Source organism: Brugia malayi, assembly GCF_000002995.4.
Source record: "Brugia malayi strain FR3 genome assembly, contig: Bm_v4_ChrX_scaffold_001, whole genome shotgun sequence".
NCBI classification, from domain to species: domain Eukaryota; kingdom Metazoa; phylum Nematoda; class Chromadorea; order Rhabditida; family Onchocercidae; genus Brugia; species Brugia malayi.
The window spans coordinates 21,553,624-21,575,353 of record NW_025062479.1 but is presented as its reverse complement, the minus strand read 5'-3'; the positions used below and the strand labels follow the sequence as shown (position 1 = coordinate 21,575,353).

The 21,730-nt window shown below is 29.3% G+C and overlaps 3 protein-coding genes across 3 annotated transcripts; 1 reads left to right on the top strand and 2 right to left on the bottom strand.

The window, feature by feature from the left end:
- Positions 1-1,199: 1,199 nt before the first annotated feature.
- On the top strand, positions 1,200-5,575 carry Bm9246 (Uncharacterized protein; the record flags this gene model as incomplete). Its single annotated transcript, XM_043075669.1, has 9 exons — positions 1,200-1,343; positions 1,828-1,983; positions 2,383-2,558; positions 3,225-3,297; positions 3,756-4,026; positions 4,149-4,325; positions 4,506-4,651; positions 4,871-5,004; positions 5,305-5,575. The coding sequence occupies 9 exons, from the start codon at positions 1,200-1,202 to the stop codon at positions 5,573-5,575; spliced, it is 1,548 nt and encodes a 515-aa protein (XP_042931603.1).
- A 1,060-nt stretch (positions 5,576-6,635) lies between these two features.
- Positions 6,636-13,365, bottom strand: Bm2933 (Adenylate and Guanylate cyclase catalytic domain containing protein; the record flags this gene model as incomplete). The annotated part of the gene is made up of 17 exons (XM_043075668.1): positions 6,636-6,737; positions 6,849-6,928; positions 7,021-7,157; positions 7,266-7,358; positions 7,452-7,675; positions 8,004-8,137; positions 8,354-8,499; positions 8,984-9,155; positions 9,298-9,406; positions 9,548-9,630; positions 9,814-9,901; positions 10,208-10,282; positions 10,418-10,539; positions 10,931-11,090; positions 11,352-11,458; positions 11,752-11,852; positions 13,322-13,365. The coding sequence occupies 17 exons, from the start codon at positions 13,363-13,365 to the stop codon at positions 6,636-6,638; spliced, it is 1,977 nt and encodes a 658-aa protein (XP_042931602.1).
- A 7,008-nt stretch (positions 13,366-20,373) lies between these two features.
- On the bottom strand, positions 20,374-21,498 carry Bm8971 (Uncharacterized protein; the record flags this gene model as incomplete). Its single annotated transcript, XM_043075667.1, has 2 exons — positions 20,374-21,125; positions 21,399-21,498. 2 exons carry the CDS (start codon positions 21,496-21,498, stop codon positions 20,374-20,376), a joined length of 852 nt encoding a protein of 283 aa, XP_042931601.1.
- Positions 21,499-21,730: the final 232 nt, after the last annotated feature.

Sequence of the window (21,730 nt, the reverse complement as noted above, 5' to 3'; positions counted from 1 at the left end):
ATCACTGTTGAACAAATCTCCAAACATATCACGAAATTGTTGTACTTAAATTAATTTTCTTTCTTTTTGTACAAAGAAAAAACCTAAAACAATTTAAAGCATAAAAGAAAACTGTAAAAAATGACATGAAATTTTTTTTCAACTATTTTCTCATTTTCAGTAAACCTTTTAAATATTTCCAGACTACTCAAATGAACATTGTTATCTCGATTATGCCTTTATTTATTTATTTTTTTTCTTCAATTATGTAATATAATTAGCTACTACATCAATGTTGCAGAGGATTAGATCAGTTAGCAGTTATTTCGAATAGTGATCATATTCGAGTGTTTTACTAATATCACTGCTCTATCCACAATGATTTCAATCATTTCTTATCAAAGCTAATTAGTGTTACTTTATTGTTATCAGTAATAACCCAATCTGTAGATGTTATCATCCTTATCATTCCTCATCATTTTGTTTTCCCGCTTTATGTCTTGAAGGATCGTAGATGAGTGATAGATGATAGGTGCTGAAGTGAGTGAGAAATGATGACGACAATTCAACTACGCGTCATCTTGTAGCATCATCATCACATACATCTCTACGCTTCTTTTTTCCTCTTTTTTTTTGCTTTTCATTTTTGAAAGAAAAATGCGATTCCTTTTCAAATGATATAAGCCATAATTTTTGCATTGGTATTTTATATCTTTTTCCTCTTCCATTTTCAATATTATCCTTATGCTGGACTGCTATCAAATCATGTCACACTCTTTGTCCCTTTTCCCGTTTGATCCTTTAATTTGAAGATTGTAAAAAAGTCTTTAGATAAATTATCCAATAAGTGTCCTTTTCGTGTGTTTTATGCCATCGATAGGTAGTTCACATTATGCAACTTTTGACTATCTTTTAGTGTTACTTCTATCCATTCATATCCCTCATCTTTCAAGGTATTTTCAAACTTCTAAAAATCTAATATGACATCTATTTGTTTATGCAATAATAAAATGAACCTTATTTATCCGTTGGAAAACTAATGATAATACTTCTGCATCTAATAATACGTTTTAAATGATTTGTCTACTGTTGGCCACTTGTTTCGTAAGTACTTGTTTTAAACATTGTGACGTGCATCAAATTTTCTATATATTATTTTATTGCAGTTTAGAAAGTCACTAGTTTATTGCAGAATCTTTTGCTATTGATAGCGATCATAAATGGATGAGAAAGGCACGACATGTCCTATTACAAATGCAACTGTTATTGCGACAACCAGTTTGAGACCGACAGTGCCAGATAGACAAGCTTTTCAGCAGGAACTTCGTAATTATAATCAGAGTATTAGCGAAACGGTCGCGAAGGTTACTTTTAGTCTTCAGTGCTTGATTTTCTTAGCTTCAAAGTTATTTATTTCAGTCATTAGAGTTTCTAGGTTATGTTAAAGACCGTTTGGCGTTTTGAAATCTTTTTCTTGAAGCTAATGAATATGCCTTTTAGTAATTTAAATCTTTGTCTATCATCCCTTATCGCCTGTATTGCTGACCATTCACCACCAGTATTGTTTATTCATTCATTCACTATTGGGTATGTATATAAGGTTATGACTTTGACTGACATACCAATTAGCTTTATTCTTTCAGCTTTATTCCACATCTCTACTGAGTAATATAGAAACTTGTAAATAATTGGTAATATGTTTACTTCTTGATAACTATGAACTTGTTATAAATGCTTCATTTCAGTATGCTTAAAGCTCAATTTTTTAAAACCTCTTTCAACTGATTGTTGAGTAATTTTTCGGATGTGTTTGTCATACTTCTTTGTCATGTTTCCCTTTATTTGCAGATCGATAGAATTATAGGAAGGAACAACACTATTGGAACTTTGAATATGTTAAAGCAGAGCAAGCAAGAACCTTGCAAAAGGAGGGAACAATTGAAGGTTGAGGCTGATGGAATGAAAATTGAAATTAATGAAATCAAAAAACTGCTCACAGAAAAGGTTAGCGATTACCTTATGTCGTGAAATTACTACTCATCTGCTTCTTAAATCATGAAATTTTTAATGATTTAATAGAAATATATCGATATCGTGCACTATTATCGGTCACGTTGTTAATAGCAAAGGTGTTAGGAACCTAGAAATGACAAAATGAAAATTTAAAGTTCAAAATAAAGAAGTTTAATCTAGAATTTCTAACTAGTTTAGCATTTCTTGTGAATTTATAACATACTGTGATCATTGTTTTTATGGAAGGGAAGATATTATTTTCAAAAAATGGGTCCATTTATTGAAAAATAATGGACCGTATATATATATATATCTTCTTGAGGATTTAGTTCACTCAATAATGAAATTTGATTTATTTATATATATAATCATGAAATGAAAATTTTACAGAATGCATTATTGTCCGATATAGAAAATGATTTGGTCTACAAGGATGAAAGCAGATTGACAGCACGTTTGGAAGAATTGGAGATTGCATACTCTCAAACGAAGTTCACTTCTAGTCGTACTGAAAAAGCACTTGTTAAGGAAATCGATAAACTGAAACGGAATCGAGCCAAATTAGCGCAAGTTTTCTAGTCACCTATACTGATTTTTTTTTTATTTAATTAACTTTAAACAATAAATCATTGCTGAACATTGATTTTAATTCTCGAGAAACTATGTATTAGATTTCTAATAGTTGTAAAAAAAATACGCCCAGGTAGCTCTACTAGACCACTTAATGGTTAAAAGCATTTAAATCATCCTCAATTTTACATTAAGAGATTTGGAAAAAATACCAAAAAAAATAGAAAAAATATAGACATAAACTGAGACTTATATAAAATTAACATCTTCCCAAAGTTGTGGCTAGCAGACAAATCCAGGAAAACTTGGAAAAAAAAAACTTTTGCGGAAAAAGGGTTGAAGATTTTGGCGCAATAAACAGGAAGAAAAACGAAGGAAAATTGACGCAGTGAAGATGAAAAAAAGCATTTTAGGGATTTACTAGTGATATTAAAATCGCATTTCCAAGCACAGGAATGATCTGAATGGTCTAAGTAGTTTATCCAGTCGACATGTAAGCTGATTTTAGTCAGCTAATTTTATCGGTTTAGGTTGTAGTTTTCTTATGAATTCATAGCATTGATTTCATTCAAAATACTTATAAAACATTTTTTTTTTTAAAGTATATATTATGGATTCAGTGCGATCATTTATTGTTTGTACAACAAATCTCATTTTTTTAGGAAATATAATATTATCATGGAAGAGAAAAGAGTTATACAACTCCAGTTGTGTGGAATCAATGAAAGGCGTAGTGTATGTTGCTACACATTCCATCTCTTTATCGGAACTTTCACTAATTCTTAATCTTGTGAAGTTTACTTCTCAGCCCTTCTGGCGATTTTTTCCTTTCGATGAAAACAAGTGAAGCGGTGGATAGTTACAACAGGAAGAGGAAGGTGTACATAGATTAGTTTATTGCTTAATGTTGTGGATTCTTAGTAAATTTTGGTTAGGTATTGTTTTTAACAGACTATAAGTGTTAGTTCAGGAAAAACTTCCCTTTCACTTTGGTTTTTTTTTTTTTTTTGATTAGTTTTAGTTCCTTATTTTGATCCTTAATTTTATTATTTATTTTATAGTTTCAAGAAATTTTGTATAGTAATAAGATTTATCTTATGTGCATTATTTCATTATTTTCAAGCAGTCTGCACTCATATTTATCAAGTATCTTCATAAAATAGTAAAGCAGTAATGAGAAGGAAACATTTTAGAATGTGCTGAAGTCAATCCGTGAAATAACAAGTCAGCTTGAGACAACTGATCGATATATTAGACAGCAAAGGCGGAATTTCTTACATCTTAAAGACAGTTTATGCGATTTGCATGCTAAAAAAAAGAAACTGGTGGATAGTTACAACAAGAAGCGGGCGGAATACATCGACTGGTCAAATAGAAATAAAAAAGATATACAATGTTCTTCCATAATTTGTTCGAACTATCCATATCCAGCGACATACCCAACGACTCATCGCCAACAGTCTTGTGAGTTTTTTCTCTATTGTTTGAGTTGATTTTGTTTCGTTTCTGCCATTCAGACTACAATCATGACTTTAAGTGATTCGATTTCTTCACAGACCAAAATTAACTCACCCTTTCAAATTTAGATGCTGACTTTGTTGATGAAGACACATTGGAACCGTTTTATGAACAGAAGATGGCATGTAAAAGATTAATTGAATACTTAACTTCACTACAGTCACGGATGCCCGTGGAATGTTTTTCATCAGCTTGTGATACAGTTGATAAAACATGTAGACAAATGATTGCTGATGGTAGTGAAGGTTATTGTACATTCTATTCTTCATTTTATTAAATTTAGTCTGATGTGTTTCAGTGTTTCGTTTTTTCATCTTATTTTATTTCCAATACAGATTTATTCCTAAAAAAGGATGAAACTTTGTTCAGTTGAGACATAATTTTATCGATAAATTGTATTAGTCTATATGAAAACATTTTTTCAGATTCAGCTGAGGAATATCCGTTATCTTTTTCCGCCCTGAAAATACATCCATCATTACCGGTTGAGCAGGAATTTGGAAAAGAAACATCTCTTACTAACGTTTTGAAGAAAAAAAATTGCAAGAAGTCTTCGAAGAAGCCATGTCAGGTATTTCCCGAGTTTCGTTTATTTTTATTATGATGGTCGTGAAGTCGTAACTTCTATTTATTGAATTCATTTCACGAATGTATTGCTTAGTAAGAACCGTTACTGAGAAATATAGCTAATAAATGTTGTTGCAATCGATCAAAAATCAATCAATATCTTCATTATTAATGCATCATTATAACGCGAATCAGCTTATCTTAATTTCACTTCTTTTTGCAGAAAATAAGTCATCCAATGCAAATGTTATGCTTCTTTAAAGAAACTGAGATACCAATACCTCAAACCTATCGCGAAATTGAGCACACATTGAATATGGTGCGTGCATTGTTGAAGCAGTATCAAGAACAGACAAAGTAAGGAGATTCCATTCTTCATGTTTCTGCGTTTGATTTCATTTGAATTCTGCTCTTTCTGCATGCATAATCTCGGGAATGCACTTATTTTTTTTATTTATAAGCACCTATACCGTGTTGTGGTGTATTTTTTATATTAAATATGTTTTCCATCGAATTCTGGATTCATAATATCATGGAAACACTAACTTACAATCTAACTCGGAAAAAAGTTTTTAGACAAAGGTTGGTGTATTCTATTAAGACTTACATCTCAATATCTTATAGTTATCTGCATATTTTGATAAAATTTATTTACAGCGTTATTGTTTGGGAAGAAAGTGATTACCGACAGTTACCTTCACTCAGTGAAAGTGAACATACGGCAGATTCAACTTGGAATGGTTCAACAGATACATCTGATCGAGGAAGCATCTTCAATTTTCATACTTGCTCCTCCTTCGACCTCATAACGCCGGTAGAGGAGAGATCTGAATCTTTTGCAAAAGATATTTGCAGCCCAAAACTGGAATTTTCATCTCCATTGTCATTATCTGATGAAGGTTTCGCAAGTAAAAATTCTACACACTAGAACATTCTTGTTATTAATTTACGGGAGTATCCTGGTGCTAAATTCAAACATAAGACATTTTTATGTAAAAACCGTATATTTTCTTTTCTTTTTTTTAAAGAGTTGTTTGTAATTGTAATTATGCAGGTGCATGAATTTTTCTGATGTCAGCAAGAGAAGTTCAGTAACCTGAATCGTTTAGTAATTGAACGTATACAATACTGTTGTTGTAAATATTCGTCATCCATACTCTTCATAATCATTTCTTTTTTCTGGTAATAATTTTACTCATACTGTATTTGTCTGGGATTGATATGGGTTAGAATTATTGGGTTGTTAAGCCATTTCTTTTTATTTATAAATTCTTTCATTGTTTACATTTGTACAGAATTTTATGGAGCAACGTTGCAACTGTTTCGGAAATTTCAAAAGAGAATTCCTTTTTCTCAACAAAACGTACAGGAAGCATGTTGGCCATTTGTCGAGTGTTGATTTGCATTTATCTAATTGTCTTCAAAAGTTTTTGAGGTGTATGTTACATGTATAAATATTATGTCTACGCATTCAATTTCTGATTTCTTGTACTATCTTTTATAAATTATGTTTCAGTTAATTTATAAATTTTCAATTAATTTATAAATTATATTTTACAAGTTTAAAAAAATAGTAGAAAAAAGTATGAGCCCGTTAAAATCGTCTCAAAATCCAGTTTCAATTTTGAAAATGCTGAAATTAGTAACTGTTTTCCTAATAGTTCATTGTGATTAATAGAAGTGATATTCATGATCGATAGACATGCATTTTATGTGTTTTAATTATAATTTCGTAGATATGTTTGTATTGTTGTTGATTCTCGAATAGAATTTTAATTTGAAGACTTCTGTTACAGAAATAATAAGATTTGAAACGTTCTGTATTTTTAGAAATTACAAGTTCAGAACTTCAAAAGATAGATCAAGCGAAGTAGACAGATTGCATAGTATTCACATGGAGGAACAATGTCAGAAAAACTTATGGTATTATCTTTCATCTCTTTGTGATGTCTATTGTAACAGCAAATTTATGGCAAAAAAGCGCAATATCAAATGACAACACAAATATTCGTTCCTTGAAGATTAGCATTAGCTGGTTGAGATGCAGAAGGCTTCTGTCCCACTTTTCGCTTTTTTCTCATGATGGTTATCTAGAATAGCTTATCGTATAAATTTCTAATGAACAACTTAAGCTCCTCTTTAAACATAGATGCAAGATATCGCTTTTTCTTAGATGCTTCGAATACATTTTTTAAGCCTACCTTACAAGGAGTTTGTTTTTTAAATGAAGTCTCCTCGGTTTCGTGCAATTCGTAATATCCATCAGTGGACTGTCCTGGTTCTGGAATTATGATTGCAGTTAATGAAGATAGAACTATAAAAAGAAAATTGTGTGTTTTTAGTTAATTGGATGCAAAGATTGATAAAACAAACGTCTAAGATGGGCGCAAATGTCCCAAACAGTTTTTCGACCGTTTTTTTCCAGAAAATAAGTGTGCACACGGCCAAAATCTGCCTCAATAATTCCTCCCTCAACGAATTCAAGGAATTTATTCGTTTGTAGTGCCGAACTGGAAATATATCACAGTTTACATGGATAGAGCCAGGTTAAACCAAACAAAACATTGGATAAGAAATAACAACTAATGAAATTATATTGAATTCTAAGGATAGCGTACTTCTTGGCCGTTTCACTGACACGAATTTTTCTTGGTACGCCATACGATTCCAGTTTACGAGCTATTGAAACTGTCTTTCCAAATAAGCAGTAACTAAAAATGTAAAGCAATCATGCTATTTCTTTATTTTCTGCCCTATTAAGTAGATCAGAGAGATTATCACGACTTAGTAAAATTACTACTAACCGAGGCATTTTGAAACCAACTATTCCAGCAAAAATTGATCCGGTGTGAATACCTATACGAATCTCAAGTGATATATCAGTTCCTGGACGCTTCACTGATTTCACCTCCATTTGCATACCAATGGCCATATTTAAGATACGTTCTGAATGATTGATGCATTGAGTGGGAACACCACTAGCAACCACGTAAGCATCACCAATAGTTTCAACCTTATAAACGTCGTTCTAAACGATTAAATTAATTAATGGAATCGAATCATATAAATTCAATAAAAAGCAAATGCGAAAAATTTCGACATTTCAAGCATTAAAAAAATATTGACTGAAAAGCTAGGAGCCTTAACAATGTGACAGACTGAATAGTTCTAAAGTTATAAAGGTTAACATTATAGTTTAAAGTTATAGTTTTAAATTTATAATCGTAAGATTCGAATTGGAAAATTGCAAAATTTAAAATTGTTTTGATATCTAATATTTAAGTTAACAAAAGACCAAAGTAAAGAAAGTAATCCACAATTAAAGATTTAAAAATGAAAATATAAAAAATACTTACAATTTTTGCAATACGATCAAATTTGGTATATAACTCGTTTAACATGTTAAAAACATCATAAGGTGCGCATGCAGCGCAAATGTTTGTGAATTTTACTACATCGGAAAAGAGAAGTGTTACATCTGTACATTCATCTGAAAATTTCTACTGATCAATTAGTCTAATCATTAAATAATGCATTATCTTTCCGCTCATTTGTCCTTTTACCTGTTTATAACTTCAAATTTTAGCATAAAACATCAATATAATATTTATTTTACTTTCATGTTAGTTTTGCACTTATCAGAAGTAAACTGAAGATGAAAATGATTGTCAGATATGAAATTAAATATGAATAAATTAATTTTTACGCGCTTGAACTGTTTCACCCATACGAAGAATTTCAACAGCAAATGGTGGTAATAATTCATAAAGGAGTTTTTCCGATTGATGCTTCTCAGCAGCCACTTTCTCGATTAGTTTTGTCAGATTATTTTTTTTTTCTTCCAACTTTTCACTTCAAAATATTTATTATTGAATAAACAGATAGATTCTTGATGGAATTTTTTTCATATATATTAATATTTAGATATTAATAATATGTTTTAACCAAATAGCTATTGCAATGCGATCATTTCAATTTTTATTTCAATTTTAAACTTTGAGCTTTAGCCCCTCATAATTGATCTTTCATTTTACAATTTCACCAATTATTTTTTCAGATTTTTCAAAATTTTTTAATATTATATCACCATTTACAGTGATGATGTAATAATATGTATCATACTGAATAATAAATCTAAACTGCTAATGAATAAATAATCATTGTAACGATTAAAAGTTACAATATCTGAATGTTCATATAATTATTTGATTTGAAATTGAAGCTAATGTAATTGTTAATGTTTGTAAATAAAATAGCATTTATCACAAGTAAAAAATGTTAAATTCATCTATCATTCATTGCAGTCAGTAATTCTGAAGATGAAAAATTGACAAACGTATATTTAATTTGATAAAGTCTTAATTCATTGATCATGATAATATTTCGAGTTGCATCGTGTAATTGCATATCACTAAGATATAACTGTCGTTGTTTAAGATGGATAATTTCGGATACATCCAACGAACACATATAAATAAAATGTCCATTTGATAATAACGTCATCGAACCTTAGTGTATAGTTTATTCTGATTAACTCTTAATTTATCACTGATCAGATTTTATCAGTCTAATAATTTTGCTTTTTTTAACATTTAATTCTTTAAATTAATGTATTTTTCATTCAATATATCATTTTCAAAATATTACAACCTTTTAAAACGATTGGATACGAGTGAATTTGGTGGTCCGTGATATCATTTAGTATTAACACAAATATACTATTCAAAAAAGTCAGTAAAGATTGATAAATAAGTGGTACCTGAAAGACTCAATTATTGTAATCATATATGTCTTCCAATATGTTGGAAATAATTTTATTTCTTTAAGAATCAAAGTACTTAACGTGTATTGTTTTTCTTTTCTTTTCTTTTTTTTTTTTTTTTTTTTTGAATTTACTTACATTAGGATAAATAAGTTTTGCAATATCAGTTAGCAAAGTTACACCAGATCTCACTGACGGTAAATACTTTTTGATAAAAATACCTGGAAATAAAATATAAAATTATAATAATAAGTTATTTCGAATTTTCTACATATCATTTATATTTTATCTATGAATTTTTATTTATGAAGTTTTCCTCCGGTGACTCTGGTTACTGATAAACATTTCACTTAGTTAACAACCGTTATCAATAAAAGATATAATACAGAAATGAAAAAATTTACCGCAGTGCAATATTTGGAATTTTCTATTAAAACAAATGTGATATGGAAAAATAATCGCAAATTCGTTTAGAGATAGGCCACATTGTCCCTTAACGTCATTTTTTTAAAGTTAGATTATTAATTGAGTGAACACAAGTGAAAGTTACGTCTCCATGATAACGCAATTTCAGAAGATGAGTGAATGTCGCATAAAAAGAACACTTTATAGAAAATATTATAAGTAATTTAATTTTCTTAGTATCAAAATTTAATCATACAAGAAGTGCAATGGAATTTTAATTTCCTAGAAAATATTAAATCGAAATTAGTAAGTTTGCTAATCATTATAAAAAAAAAAATAAATAAAAAAAAAGTGAAAAAAAAGCTATTTTATTAGAATTGTAATAAAATTTACATTTGACTTCGCATTTTGTAAAGAATTGGTCAACGAAGGATTCACGCAATTCAAACTGTTCTTATTTTTATCTTTCTGAAATTGCATCTATTTCAGTTGCCTTAGCCAAATACTCTTTCATATGCAATTTGTTTAAAACTCAATTTGAATTTTTCTAAGGTTATTTTAAGGAGAAAAAGTGAAACATATTTTAAGAAGAAAAAGTGAAACCCTAGTAATTGAGAATATAATGTGTTCTTTAATGATTGAATTAAAATGCGCTCGAAGACGGCTTTCAATAGTTATTTCAATTTCAATTCCGAATATTCTCCTTGATATTTCACGAACAATACCTAAAAGTACAGATGAGCTTTACGTTTAAAATCTCTTTACTAAAATCATATAGAAATTATAGAACTTTTTTTTGATTCCGCAATTATTTTTAAATTTATAAGGTTTTAAAAATTCATAATTCACTGTTTAGTTAATTATTTATCATCACAGCACTAATGAATAAGATGTAACATAACATTTTGAATTCAGTGACTACTAACTTTATTTTTTTTTGGTGCCTCTTTTCTGCAAACTATCTAGGCGCAAAGGGAATGAAAAGTCGAAAGGGTATTTTCGGTATTATGGAAAATACAGGAAAATATTTTGTTTTAAATAAGCAAAAACTATCAATGCTCACTGGTGAGAACAAGTTAAAATTATAAACAGTCGATTGAATAATTTTGGTGACACCTTTGACGATTCCCGGAAATCCTATACGTGATGAATAATAATGCAGTAGGAGGCTATCATCATTGTTCAATTCACAGCGAAACAATGGTCCGCGTAATTTCATCGAGAAAGCCATTTGATCAGCAAAATAATACATTCTGTCTAGGCTATTCAAGAAACCCTTTAAGCAAATAAATTAGCAAAATTAATTGAACAATCTAAGAATTTAGAATTGAAAATTTCTCAAAATGTAAATCGAATTTTTTGGACTGTTTTATAAAAATTAGTTCATGAAACATTCTGAATTTTTATAACTTATTTTAACTCAAAATTTACAAATCTATCATTTATTTTATTTTATTGTTTTTTCTCTTTTTTTTTTAAATATACATATTTAGAAACCTTACAATTAAAATAAATTAAATTTTCAAAAAAAAAATACTTTAAGATCGTAAGCAAGCACTTGTAAAATTTCATCCCATCCAGTTTTTATAATAAAGTGTATGAAATATATGCCAAAAGCTTCCCATACTTCATCCAACGAAAGATCTAAATTATTTAAAAAATAAAAAAAAAAAGTGCTACATGAATATTGCTTTTTTAACGATGATTTAAATTTATTCATTATTTAAATGACTTTTTATTAACAAGGAAAAGAAGTAAAGTAGTGTAATTCAAAGGCTTTCTTACAGAACAAAATTAAAACTCATACTTTTAAAAACAGAAGTAAGTTATTACCTAATCATATAATTTCGAATTATACTTAATCGGAAAAAAAAACTTTCTTTTTGTTTACTCTTACTCAAAAGTATCAAAAAAAAAAAAAAATTGAAAATACAAACTTAAAACACGCGAAACAGCACGAGCCATTCCCATTGTTATTTCATCGTCGTAATAACATGACAACATGCATTCTTCGCCTTCTTTCAGATGACAATAATTTCTGTAATTAATCAAGAAAAGAATAGAAGTGCACAATGGAGAATGAAAAAGAAAATGTTATTTATTAGCGGAAGCAACTTGACCTTTGACACTTACCAAATTTCTTTCTTTAACCTTATTTTGTTACCAATAACTTTCAATTCAAAATTACGTTGAATTTATAAGGAATGTTTTATTTCTCAAAGTGTTATTAAAAAAATTACATTTGCAAAGAAATAATTCACATATCTGCCTTTCATAAAAGTTAAAAAGAAAGAACAAGAAAAAGATTTAAATTGAAATACAAAGAATGTATTTGAAATTTTTTGAATTATTTTCTTCAGTGAAATTCAGTTTCAATCTTAAAAATTGAAAATAAATTAGAAATTATTTTTAAATATTGTGAAAAGACAATTGCAAAATGGAGATAAAAGTAATGTTTCACGGTTGCTGCTAGGTAATAATTGAAAATTGTTCATTTTGTCATTAATTATTTAAAAATTAATTACTTATGAATTTCAGCACCAGAATTGTTTCAAGATTTGTGTAAGAAAAATAATGACAAATCTTAGGTATAGTGAATGAATGAATTTATTTTTATTATTGCCAAGAAATTTTCTAGCAAGTAATTATTAACACGCAATTCAATAAATTTTTCCCTCACGCAAATTTAAACAACATTTAAATGCAGTTTAAGCTAACTAATCTTCAAAATAAGTAAGCCAACCAGACCCATTCGGACTATCTCTAAATATTCTCTCTGTCTACCTCCAACTAATTTGTTGCTTTTGAATTCATTTTTGAGAGAGAAAAAAAATGTTTCAATTTGAAGATTATTGAGTGACTTAAAATTTGAGGCATATTGGTGGCTTAGGAATTGTAAGTTACGTGAATTACTTGATTTTCTGATAAGTTTATGATCTTTTAACCTATTTCATCAACTTAATACCAAAGCATTTTTTGTAAACAGAAATATCTTGGTAATTGATATTTGTACTTAAGATTAATGGAAATACAACTAGAAAATAAGAACTGGAAAATATTTCGTGGACAATTCCTAAACTGACACACATCAACTCTGTCACAGCTTCGTTTTTTTAAGTTATAATTTTCAAAAGTTAATTAAAAATTTAGGTGTCCAAATAAGACTACTTATAATTTGAAAGAATTTAAAGGAAATTTTGAATCAAAATAAAACAAACTAATGAACAAAATTGGACTAAGCAACTGGGACTGAATCACTGGAATCGTTCTGTAAAGATTGATTTTTTATGGTCATAAGTCATACCTTTATTGTCTTAGCATGTAAGGTACTGTTAATAAAAATATATTAAAAGTAATGACAATGAGTTATTAAATTAAAACTTCAATATCACGTTGATTTCCACCTTTTAAATTATAGACAACAGTTCGGCAATTATTCAAATCTCATCAGCTTCTGACAAAAGTGACAAATTAAACATTAATTAACTAATTAAAATGAAAACTTACAAAATCTTCAGCCATACCTCCCTGCCATATTGTTCAAAAATCATTTTGCGAAAACATTCATGGAACCAACCGATCTGAAATAATCATAAACATTTTCAAAAAAATAAGTGCAAATTTTTACCCCATGTTTTTAATTCATTTATTGATTACAGACTATAATAAGATCTTAAATTGAATTTGACATAAATTCTAAGGAAGAAAAAGATATGGATAAACGAAATAAAATTATAATAAAGATGGTAAATGGAGAACGAAGCTAACCATAGTTGTGGTAGTTAAAAGGAGTAAAGCGAACTAATAATAGCAATGCATTTAAGTGCCATTATAAATTTTCATTAATTATTAAAAATTATTTCCTTTACATATTTGATAAATAGGTATGCTTCTCTTCGACGACAGATCTTTGCTCATGAGTAAGAAAATATCAAATTAATTATTTATTTGATAATTATATTATTTAAACGCCATTTCTTTCCTTGTAAAGTAAATGCCGTGTACATTAAGACCTGAATTCAGAATAACAATCATTTTTAAGCAAATCCTAGTTAAACTTATTTCAGTAATAATTTTTGAATAAATATACTTATGCATGAAAGAAATTAGAACAGTTAGATGTTTCTTTTACAAATGAAATGAAGCTTTTCCATATTTAATTTCGCTTCATACTACTACTAATTAAAATGTTACTATTAATTGAAATAAATTAACATCGGAACAAAATAAGCACTGTTTATTTGCAAACTATTGTATATTAAATTTTGCCATTTTTCATAGTTAATTCATTTTGTCACTATCTCAATTCACTTTTTCACTTATATTCTAAATTGAAATAATCGATAAAAGATATTGGATATTTAGATTTATAGCAGAGCAAATTCTAAAAATCAAAATCAACAAGCATTTTTTTTCATTAGTTTTTTTACCAGTTTTATTAGTTTATTTTATTACTTCTTTATTGAAGTAGAAAAATTTTCAACTGCAACTGAAGAAATAAAAGTACTTCTAAAAGTGAAATAATTAAATTATTTCATCAATAAATTAGTTACAATAATTTTTCAAATTTCTGATTTTTAGCTAACAGCAGAATTTTTCTTCAAAATTTGTTGAAGTTATAGCAATTTCGTTACACTTCAAATCATACAACCATTCCGATCATAAACAAAGTTTGCACAAAAAAGAGCTAAATGAAAAATTAAACGAATAATTACAGAATGCAAAGACGAAGAAAATTTTGGAAAAAATTCATGCGAAGAAAGAAACAGGAGTTGGGACTTACCTAGAAGTTGATGAAAAAATTCAACTTTTCGAAGCTAGAAAAGTCTAACAACAAACTATGCTATGGAAATAATTATTGTTGCTATATGTTTACTATTTGAAGGTTCCAGTTGAAATCTGTTGAAGAAATGTTTTATTGATCAAAAGAGTTTCACAAAACCTTTCGTTAGCAATATATTTCTGGAATTTTCTTGTCAATTAAACATATTGCATTAAAAACAGTTATGGAAGGATATAGATAGATCATATGTGAATATCTTCAAATAGTTGTTTACTTCAGTTGTTTGATCTGCTAAAAATCTTGATAAAAAAAAGCAAAAAACAGCGAAGAAATGACAAACGACATTTTACATAAATATTCAAATATGTGTTCTCTTAGCTTGCCTTTAATCGCAATTTAAAACAAAACTAAAACAATTTGTGTGAATATGATTTATTTGACCTATGGTTTTAGCAAATGTAAATTATTTTTTTTACTCTATCTAATCAACTTTATTCTGTGGCATAATACGGTAAATGATCTATCCATCAATCCGGTTGCAATGAATTTATCACCTAACAAAGCAAAGAAAGCGAAAGCAATAATTGTTGAATCATTCTCAGTGCAATGCAAATATCTTCCATAAATGTTTGGTCAAAACTTCATTTAAAAAAAGAAAAACGAAAACTCCTGCACAGCATTTCTTTTTAATTTTTCAACTTTTCTTTCACAGATTTCTCCACTTCGCTTTGTTTGAACTGTCTGCTAATACTCTGAAACGTTATTAGCGTAGAAAACATATTTTTATTAGCACAGAAAAATTTTTTTAATGCATGGAATGAAGCAGGTCTTCAAATGGTTTGTAAATGGTTTGCAATCGGTTCGTAATTAATTTGTAATTTGTAAAAAATGAAATGCTGGTAAGGTGATGAAATGATGAGATAATGACATGGTATTGGAAAATGAAACACTAATTTTTTTTAGAACCTGAGTTCTTGTTATTAATTTCAATAGGAAAAAATTTTTCAATTCATCTAAAAAACGACTTTTATAAATAAAGTAGTGAATTTTATAAAAATATGATTTTCAAATACTAATGAAGTTGTACAATAAAAAAAGTCGATATCACTTTGAAAGCTGAGTCAGGAGTTGTCAGTTTGCGATCTATGGCCATGGGACTTTGGCAGTTTAATTAGAGCTGAAAGTTAGCAGTGCTTTAAAATTTTTTTCAAAGTGATGATTAAAAGTAAAGAAAATCAAATTTTAAAAGAAAAGTTTAAATAATAACTTGCTTCTTTTAAGAGTAATTATTAATAGAAGTATTAACATCAATCAATAATCAATAACAATTTATATCAACAAGTAAATAACAGTAATTAACATCAATATCTTATAACACATAATTTTTTATTGCAACATGAACATTATTTTTCTTTAAAATCAGTGATATGCATATTTCATATCATATGGCACTAAGTTCCTTATTTATAGCAGCAAGTGAATTTTTGAAGATATAATTTCAATAATTCGCTTTGAATATCAACTTGTGATATGAATTTGTGGTAGATGGATAGATAGCATATCACTTTTCCTTTTCATCAAAAGACAGAATATTATTCTATTAATAACATCATTTTGCTTCATATTACATCACCGACATAATTCATCTCTCTTGTGTTGACAATATACTTTGATACAAATTATTCATTATTCATAATTTGCGAGTGTCTGTTGCACCAGGATTATGTAGCAAAAATGAATGTTTTTCAAAGCAAAGAAATTTCTTCTTTTTGCAATGCCTCTTTAGAAAAGGAAAGAATGTTACTGTTATTAAAACATTCGATCATTTTAATCTGTATTGTATATTTTTCTTAACTAATACAAAATTTTAATTAATTTTTCAAGTAGATGAAAAGGTTCGCACATATAAAAAAAAACACCTGAAAAGTGTCACTAAAATCGAAAATGTACCTCTGCGATCGATTTATTTTGGATAAGAAAATAATAAACATAAATTCAGATTATATCAACCTTTCATGGTTAAATTTCTACAGTAATCCATTCCCATCCCATCGTTGTCATTTATTTCGCAGAGAATGTATAATCTTCGATAACATTTATCAAAGTGTAACAAATTATACAAAAGAATGAGAAGAATACCACTACTAGAACAGTAAATAAATTATTTGTCAATTCTTCACTAATAAGGCTGATTATTTCTCAATCGGGTGATAATTATCTCTTTGTGACAATTATATGCTTTTATTTTTTTATTTTTTTTTTTAAGAAAAAAAAAAAAAATACAATTTCAAGCTGAACAATTGGAGAACAATAACAAGAAGTGCACAACTGGGATACCATAGCACTCAAGAAACTGAACAAGGCAAACCAATGAATTATTAATCAAGAATTAGCAAAGTGGTCATTTAACAGCTATACGTTACATGAGCAGTAACTAAATTCTAGATTACAATTTTCTGATCAAAGATAATCATTTCAAATCATTTACAGGAATTTTGTAACGCATGCAAACAAAGCTTGTGTTGATCTGACAGATGACAACAAAAATGCAAAAAGGAAAATAATATCACAAATTTCAGTATTGCAAATTTTAAATAAAATAATAAACTTTCCAAAATTTTCCAGGAATTAACATACTATTAGAAAAAACGTAACGTGCTGACTGCATCTGGCTATTTCTTCAAATTAATCTACAAGAAATCAAGGAGTTACATTCAGGACACATACTAATCCAGTCAAAGGTTGCCCCTATGATTGGTAGAGGTGGTGACATTGACAAACTCTGTAAGAAGAATAAATTTTATCTTAAACAGATAGTATATTCTGCGAAAGCAACATTAATTTAGAATTAGAAAGTCAAGAATCACAGTTGTAAAAACGACACACTTAAATTATATTCAAATGTTAATATCCTTTAGCACCTGTTTGATCAATCAATCAATCACTAAACAATTTCGCATCTATAATTAATCTAAGTTAAGATCGTTAAGTCATTAAGTTTATTACTTCCCCTTCCTCAATATAAAAGCTGTCAACAACCTTTGTTTTTCACAAATCAAATCTCTCCGCTAGGTCTCAACTGTCATAAAATTCGGTATATAAGCCAAGAGACATCCCCCGTGAGAAAGGGGTTGGGCATCCATTCTTTGGATTCATCCTTTTCGGTCATTGCTTGTTCATTCATTCTTCTACATTTGGAGTTAACCTTTAATAATACCTTATTGCTTAAAAACATATTACATCTTTCATTGCGCATCGCTTTGTTGGATTAATCCAAGTTTGAAATCAAATAAAATATCTGACAGTCGATACATTCCACGATAAAAGGAAATTTTTTTGGTGCCCGAGATGAAGTATGTCTGCCAGCATAATTATACGATCGAAATCGGTAAAAGAAAATTCTCGAGGATCTCCTCGATGAAACACGACAAATAGGTCTAACTCCGTTAGACCAAAAGTAGCCAATAGAAGTATTATGCCAGCAATACGAAACGAGGGTAAGAATCATCAAGGAAAAATTGATGCGCCTCGAAAAATATGTTGGCACTCTTGAAAAAATCACCGACAAATGGTTGGAATACATTCAACAAACTTCAATGTCGCAAAGAAAGAAAGAAGAGAAATATGAAGAAATGGCTGATGATAGAGATATTTTAAATTTAATCAACATAGGTACAGATACTATTATAATAAGGACGATACCGAGTTAGCTCTTAAACGCTTAACACAAAGTAAGAAACACAGCCTAACTGAGTGTCGTCCAGTAATAAATTTGCCTCAACTGTCATTGTCAACATTCAACGGTGATCCTAAGATATGGAGAGAGTTCTGGAGTAGTTTCGAAGCCTCCGTACACTCTCCAAATGTACCCGACATACAAAAGTTAAATTATTTAGTTCCCTATCTAGAAGGAAGCGCCCTACAACTAGTAAGAGGCTATGATAGGACACCTGAAAATTATAACATTATAAGAGAATTATTAGTGGAAAAATTTGGTCGTGTTCACACCATAAGAAAATTACTGTACAATGAACTCATACATACAAAACGAAACGACTGAAATTGGAAAATAGTAGAAGTGGAAAGAATGTTAAGCAGTTAGAAACAATTGACAAAAACGTAGAGCAACCGATGATTGAAACTATAATAGAATCCAAATTACCGAATTGGATACTGAACCAGGTTTATCAACAAGAAAAAGATGACCAATGGTCCGTAATAAAACTTCAACAGTTTTTTAGGAAAACAATCAATAGGAACGACCAGGTAATGGAATGAAAATATTTGGATAACGTAAATCGAAGAAAGTTGATTAGACGCCATCTGTGATATAAAGGTAAATAGACTTATGTTAATTTGTGAGATATAAAGGTTAAATAAACCTACGTTAATTGTTGTGTTCCGCTCGGAGCTTAAAGATAGTAAACGTCAAATACGCTGTTGCTTATAATATAGTAGAGAAATTATTGTAAGTTTGTTCTTATAAAAGTATTATCAGTAATCTGAGCAATAGAAATAGAATTTATAAAATCGGAGGAAATTGAGTTTTGTTATGAAGGTTATAGTAGACAACAAACTCTTGTTTATCAGGATTGCATGGGTGAGGGTTGTGCGTGCCTATGATAAAGTCACATATATGAGGGATTGGAAATGTTTACAATAAGATCATATAAAGAATTTAAAAGAAGAGATTATGATGAGAGATAATTTCACATAAAACCACATGTGTAATAAATCTTAAGAAGCCAAATTTATGGAGAGATAATTTTTAATACCGTAAGATTATTTACAATTTAAAAATGATTAATTAGTTTTATTAGTTTTTCTTTATATTGACTTTATTATTTTGATTAGAGTTTTCGCGAAATTATAGTTCGCGACATTCCCAAAGGGGGAGAGAGATTGAATTAATGTGGGATTTCTGTGGAAATTAATGGAGAGTGAATTTCAGGTATATAGCGAAAAGTATGGAGTTTAATGGCTGGAATTTCTTCCTTAGTTAGGAATTAGTGTGTGGTGATTCCACAGGAAGAGTAATAATAGTAACTTGATTTGAATTTCGTTTAGGAGTAGTACGGAACAAGGATTGAACCAATTTAAACTTCCATTTAAGAATAACTGAAACAGTTAATATTGTTACAATAATTGTACAAATAGAAATCAATTTCCAATGTATTGTTACGTCTTCAAATTCTTCTACCGGTAGAACAATTTCGTTAAATTCTTTTTCCATTTGTTCAGTAAATTTTTCTCCTTCTTCAGAAATTTCTTGCCAAAAGATTTCATCCCTCATTTGATGTGGTATTGAATTGATTGTTTCATAGTTTTGAGTCAGGATTTCTAATTCTGCGTTAATTCTTTCAATTTCAAACTTACTTATTAAACCTCCTTTGAATCCGATATTTTCAATTGTTGGTCCTTCAGATTTGCAAGAAGCCAGTATCAAATTTCCATCAATTCTTTTAGCTATCACATCGTTTCATTGAAGTATTAATTTCGCTGCAAGGGTAGGATTGCTAATTGATAACCATTTGATCAACAGTAATAAGTTATTTCTGTTTTGGCAATCTCTTTGATGTGTTTCTTTGAGTTGTAAAGAGAAGTTGAACATTTCCTTTCCTTCGAATGTACGATTTTTTCTTGCTCTTCATTTCTTTGGTACCTTGTATTGTTCAAAGAAAGTGAATTCCTTTTATCGCATAAAGCACTGTTATGTAAGACTCTTGAGACGATTCAGTCGAGCGTTGAGAGTAGTATAAATCTCACAATCACTGTCCTAATGACATCGACAGTAGAATACACATGGTCTTCTTTTCTTTATTGTAATTTTCGAAAGATTTTGATTATTTTTTGTTGTCGACAATGCTGAAGTTCCTCCAGGATTGTACCGTTGTTTTTGCTCAGGTTTGGTAGTCGTATATTTAATATTGGTTTGAGTGAGTGAATGTTGACAGTTTCTAATCTGCTCATTCACATTAACTAGGCTTGTCAAAAAGTTCCTTAATTTAAGAATTGACCAGTGCATATCCTTCTTTCGTCTATATATTTTATTTAATATCCATGATGGCAATTCACTCTCGATCAAAATTTCGATATTTGAGTGTTCGAGGCTTTCTCCTAAAGCTTCTAACTGACGTAGTACTCGTTCTATGTTTTCAATAGTTCCAATCCATTCTCGTTCATTTCTTTTAATTGATTGGAGCTCATTGTATAGTAATGTCGTTACTATTGAGTGATCGCCATATTTTTCGTTGAGCAGTTTTCTTATAACTTCATAATTCTCTGGAGCTATATCATATCCAGATATTGCTTGTAGAGCTTTTCCTTTGAGGCATGAGTACAAATAATTCAGTTTTCGTATTTGTGGAATCGCTTGTGTGTGGAATGCCGCTTTAAAACTGTTCCAAAATTGTCGCCACTGTCTAGGGTCTCCATCGAAAGTAGGTAGCGACAAATGAGGAAGAATCACATTAATATTCGAAGCAAGAGTAAATTTTATCTCTTTTTTCGCCTGTTTATTCGTCAAGTCTTAAAAGTCATGTTTTGATTAGCTTCATCCTTATGAACTGCTAGCGTTATTATCGCTTCCTTCCTTTCATGTAATAATTGGAATATTCCTTGGTCGTCTTCTGTTACCGCTTTGTATTTTTCTTTTCATTGTGACAATTTGTTGAGTGTATGTGAACCATTTATCATTGATAGATTCGAGCGTAGCTACACATAATTGAATTCTTTGGAGTTTATCCTCGAGTAATCTTTTTTTGATTACATAAAAATCTTTCTTTTCTTGTAGTGTCATACTTGATTCCGGAGACTTGATCTCCATTAAATTTATTTCTTTAAGAAGATTAGCTAACCTTTCTTTTGCCGGTTGGATGCTTGCAATAATGTTGCTAGACATGATTCCCGGCTCGTTGCACCAAATAAAATTGTCGTGAAAGTTATCGTCAGATACTCGAATAATTGTGATACAGCAGTGAGATTAATAATCGTTATTTTTATGAAAACGTATTATCAGTAATCTGAGCAGTAGAAATAGACTTTATAAAATCGGAGGAAATTTAGGTTCGTTATGAGGGCTTATAGTCAATAATAATCTCTTGTTTATCAGAACTGCATTTATGGGTGAGGAT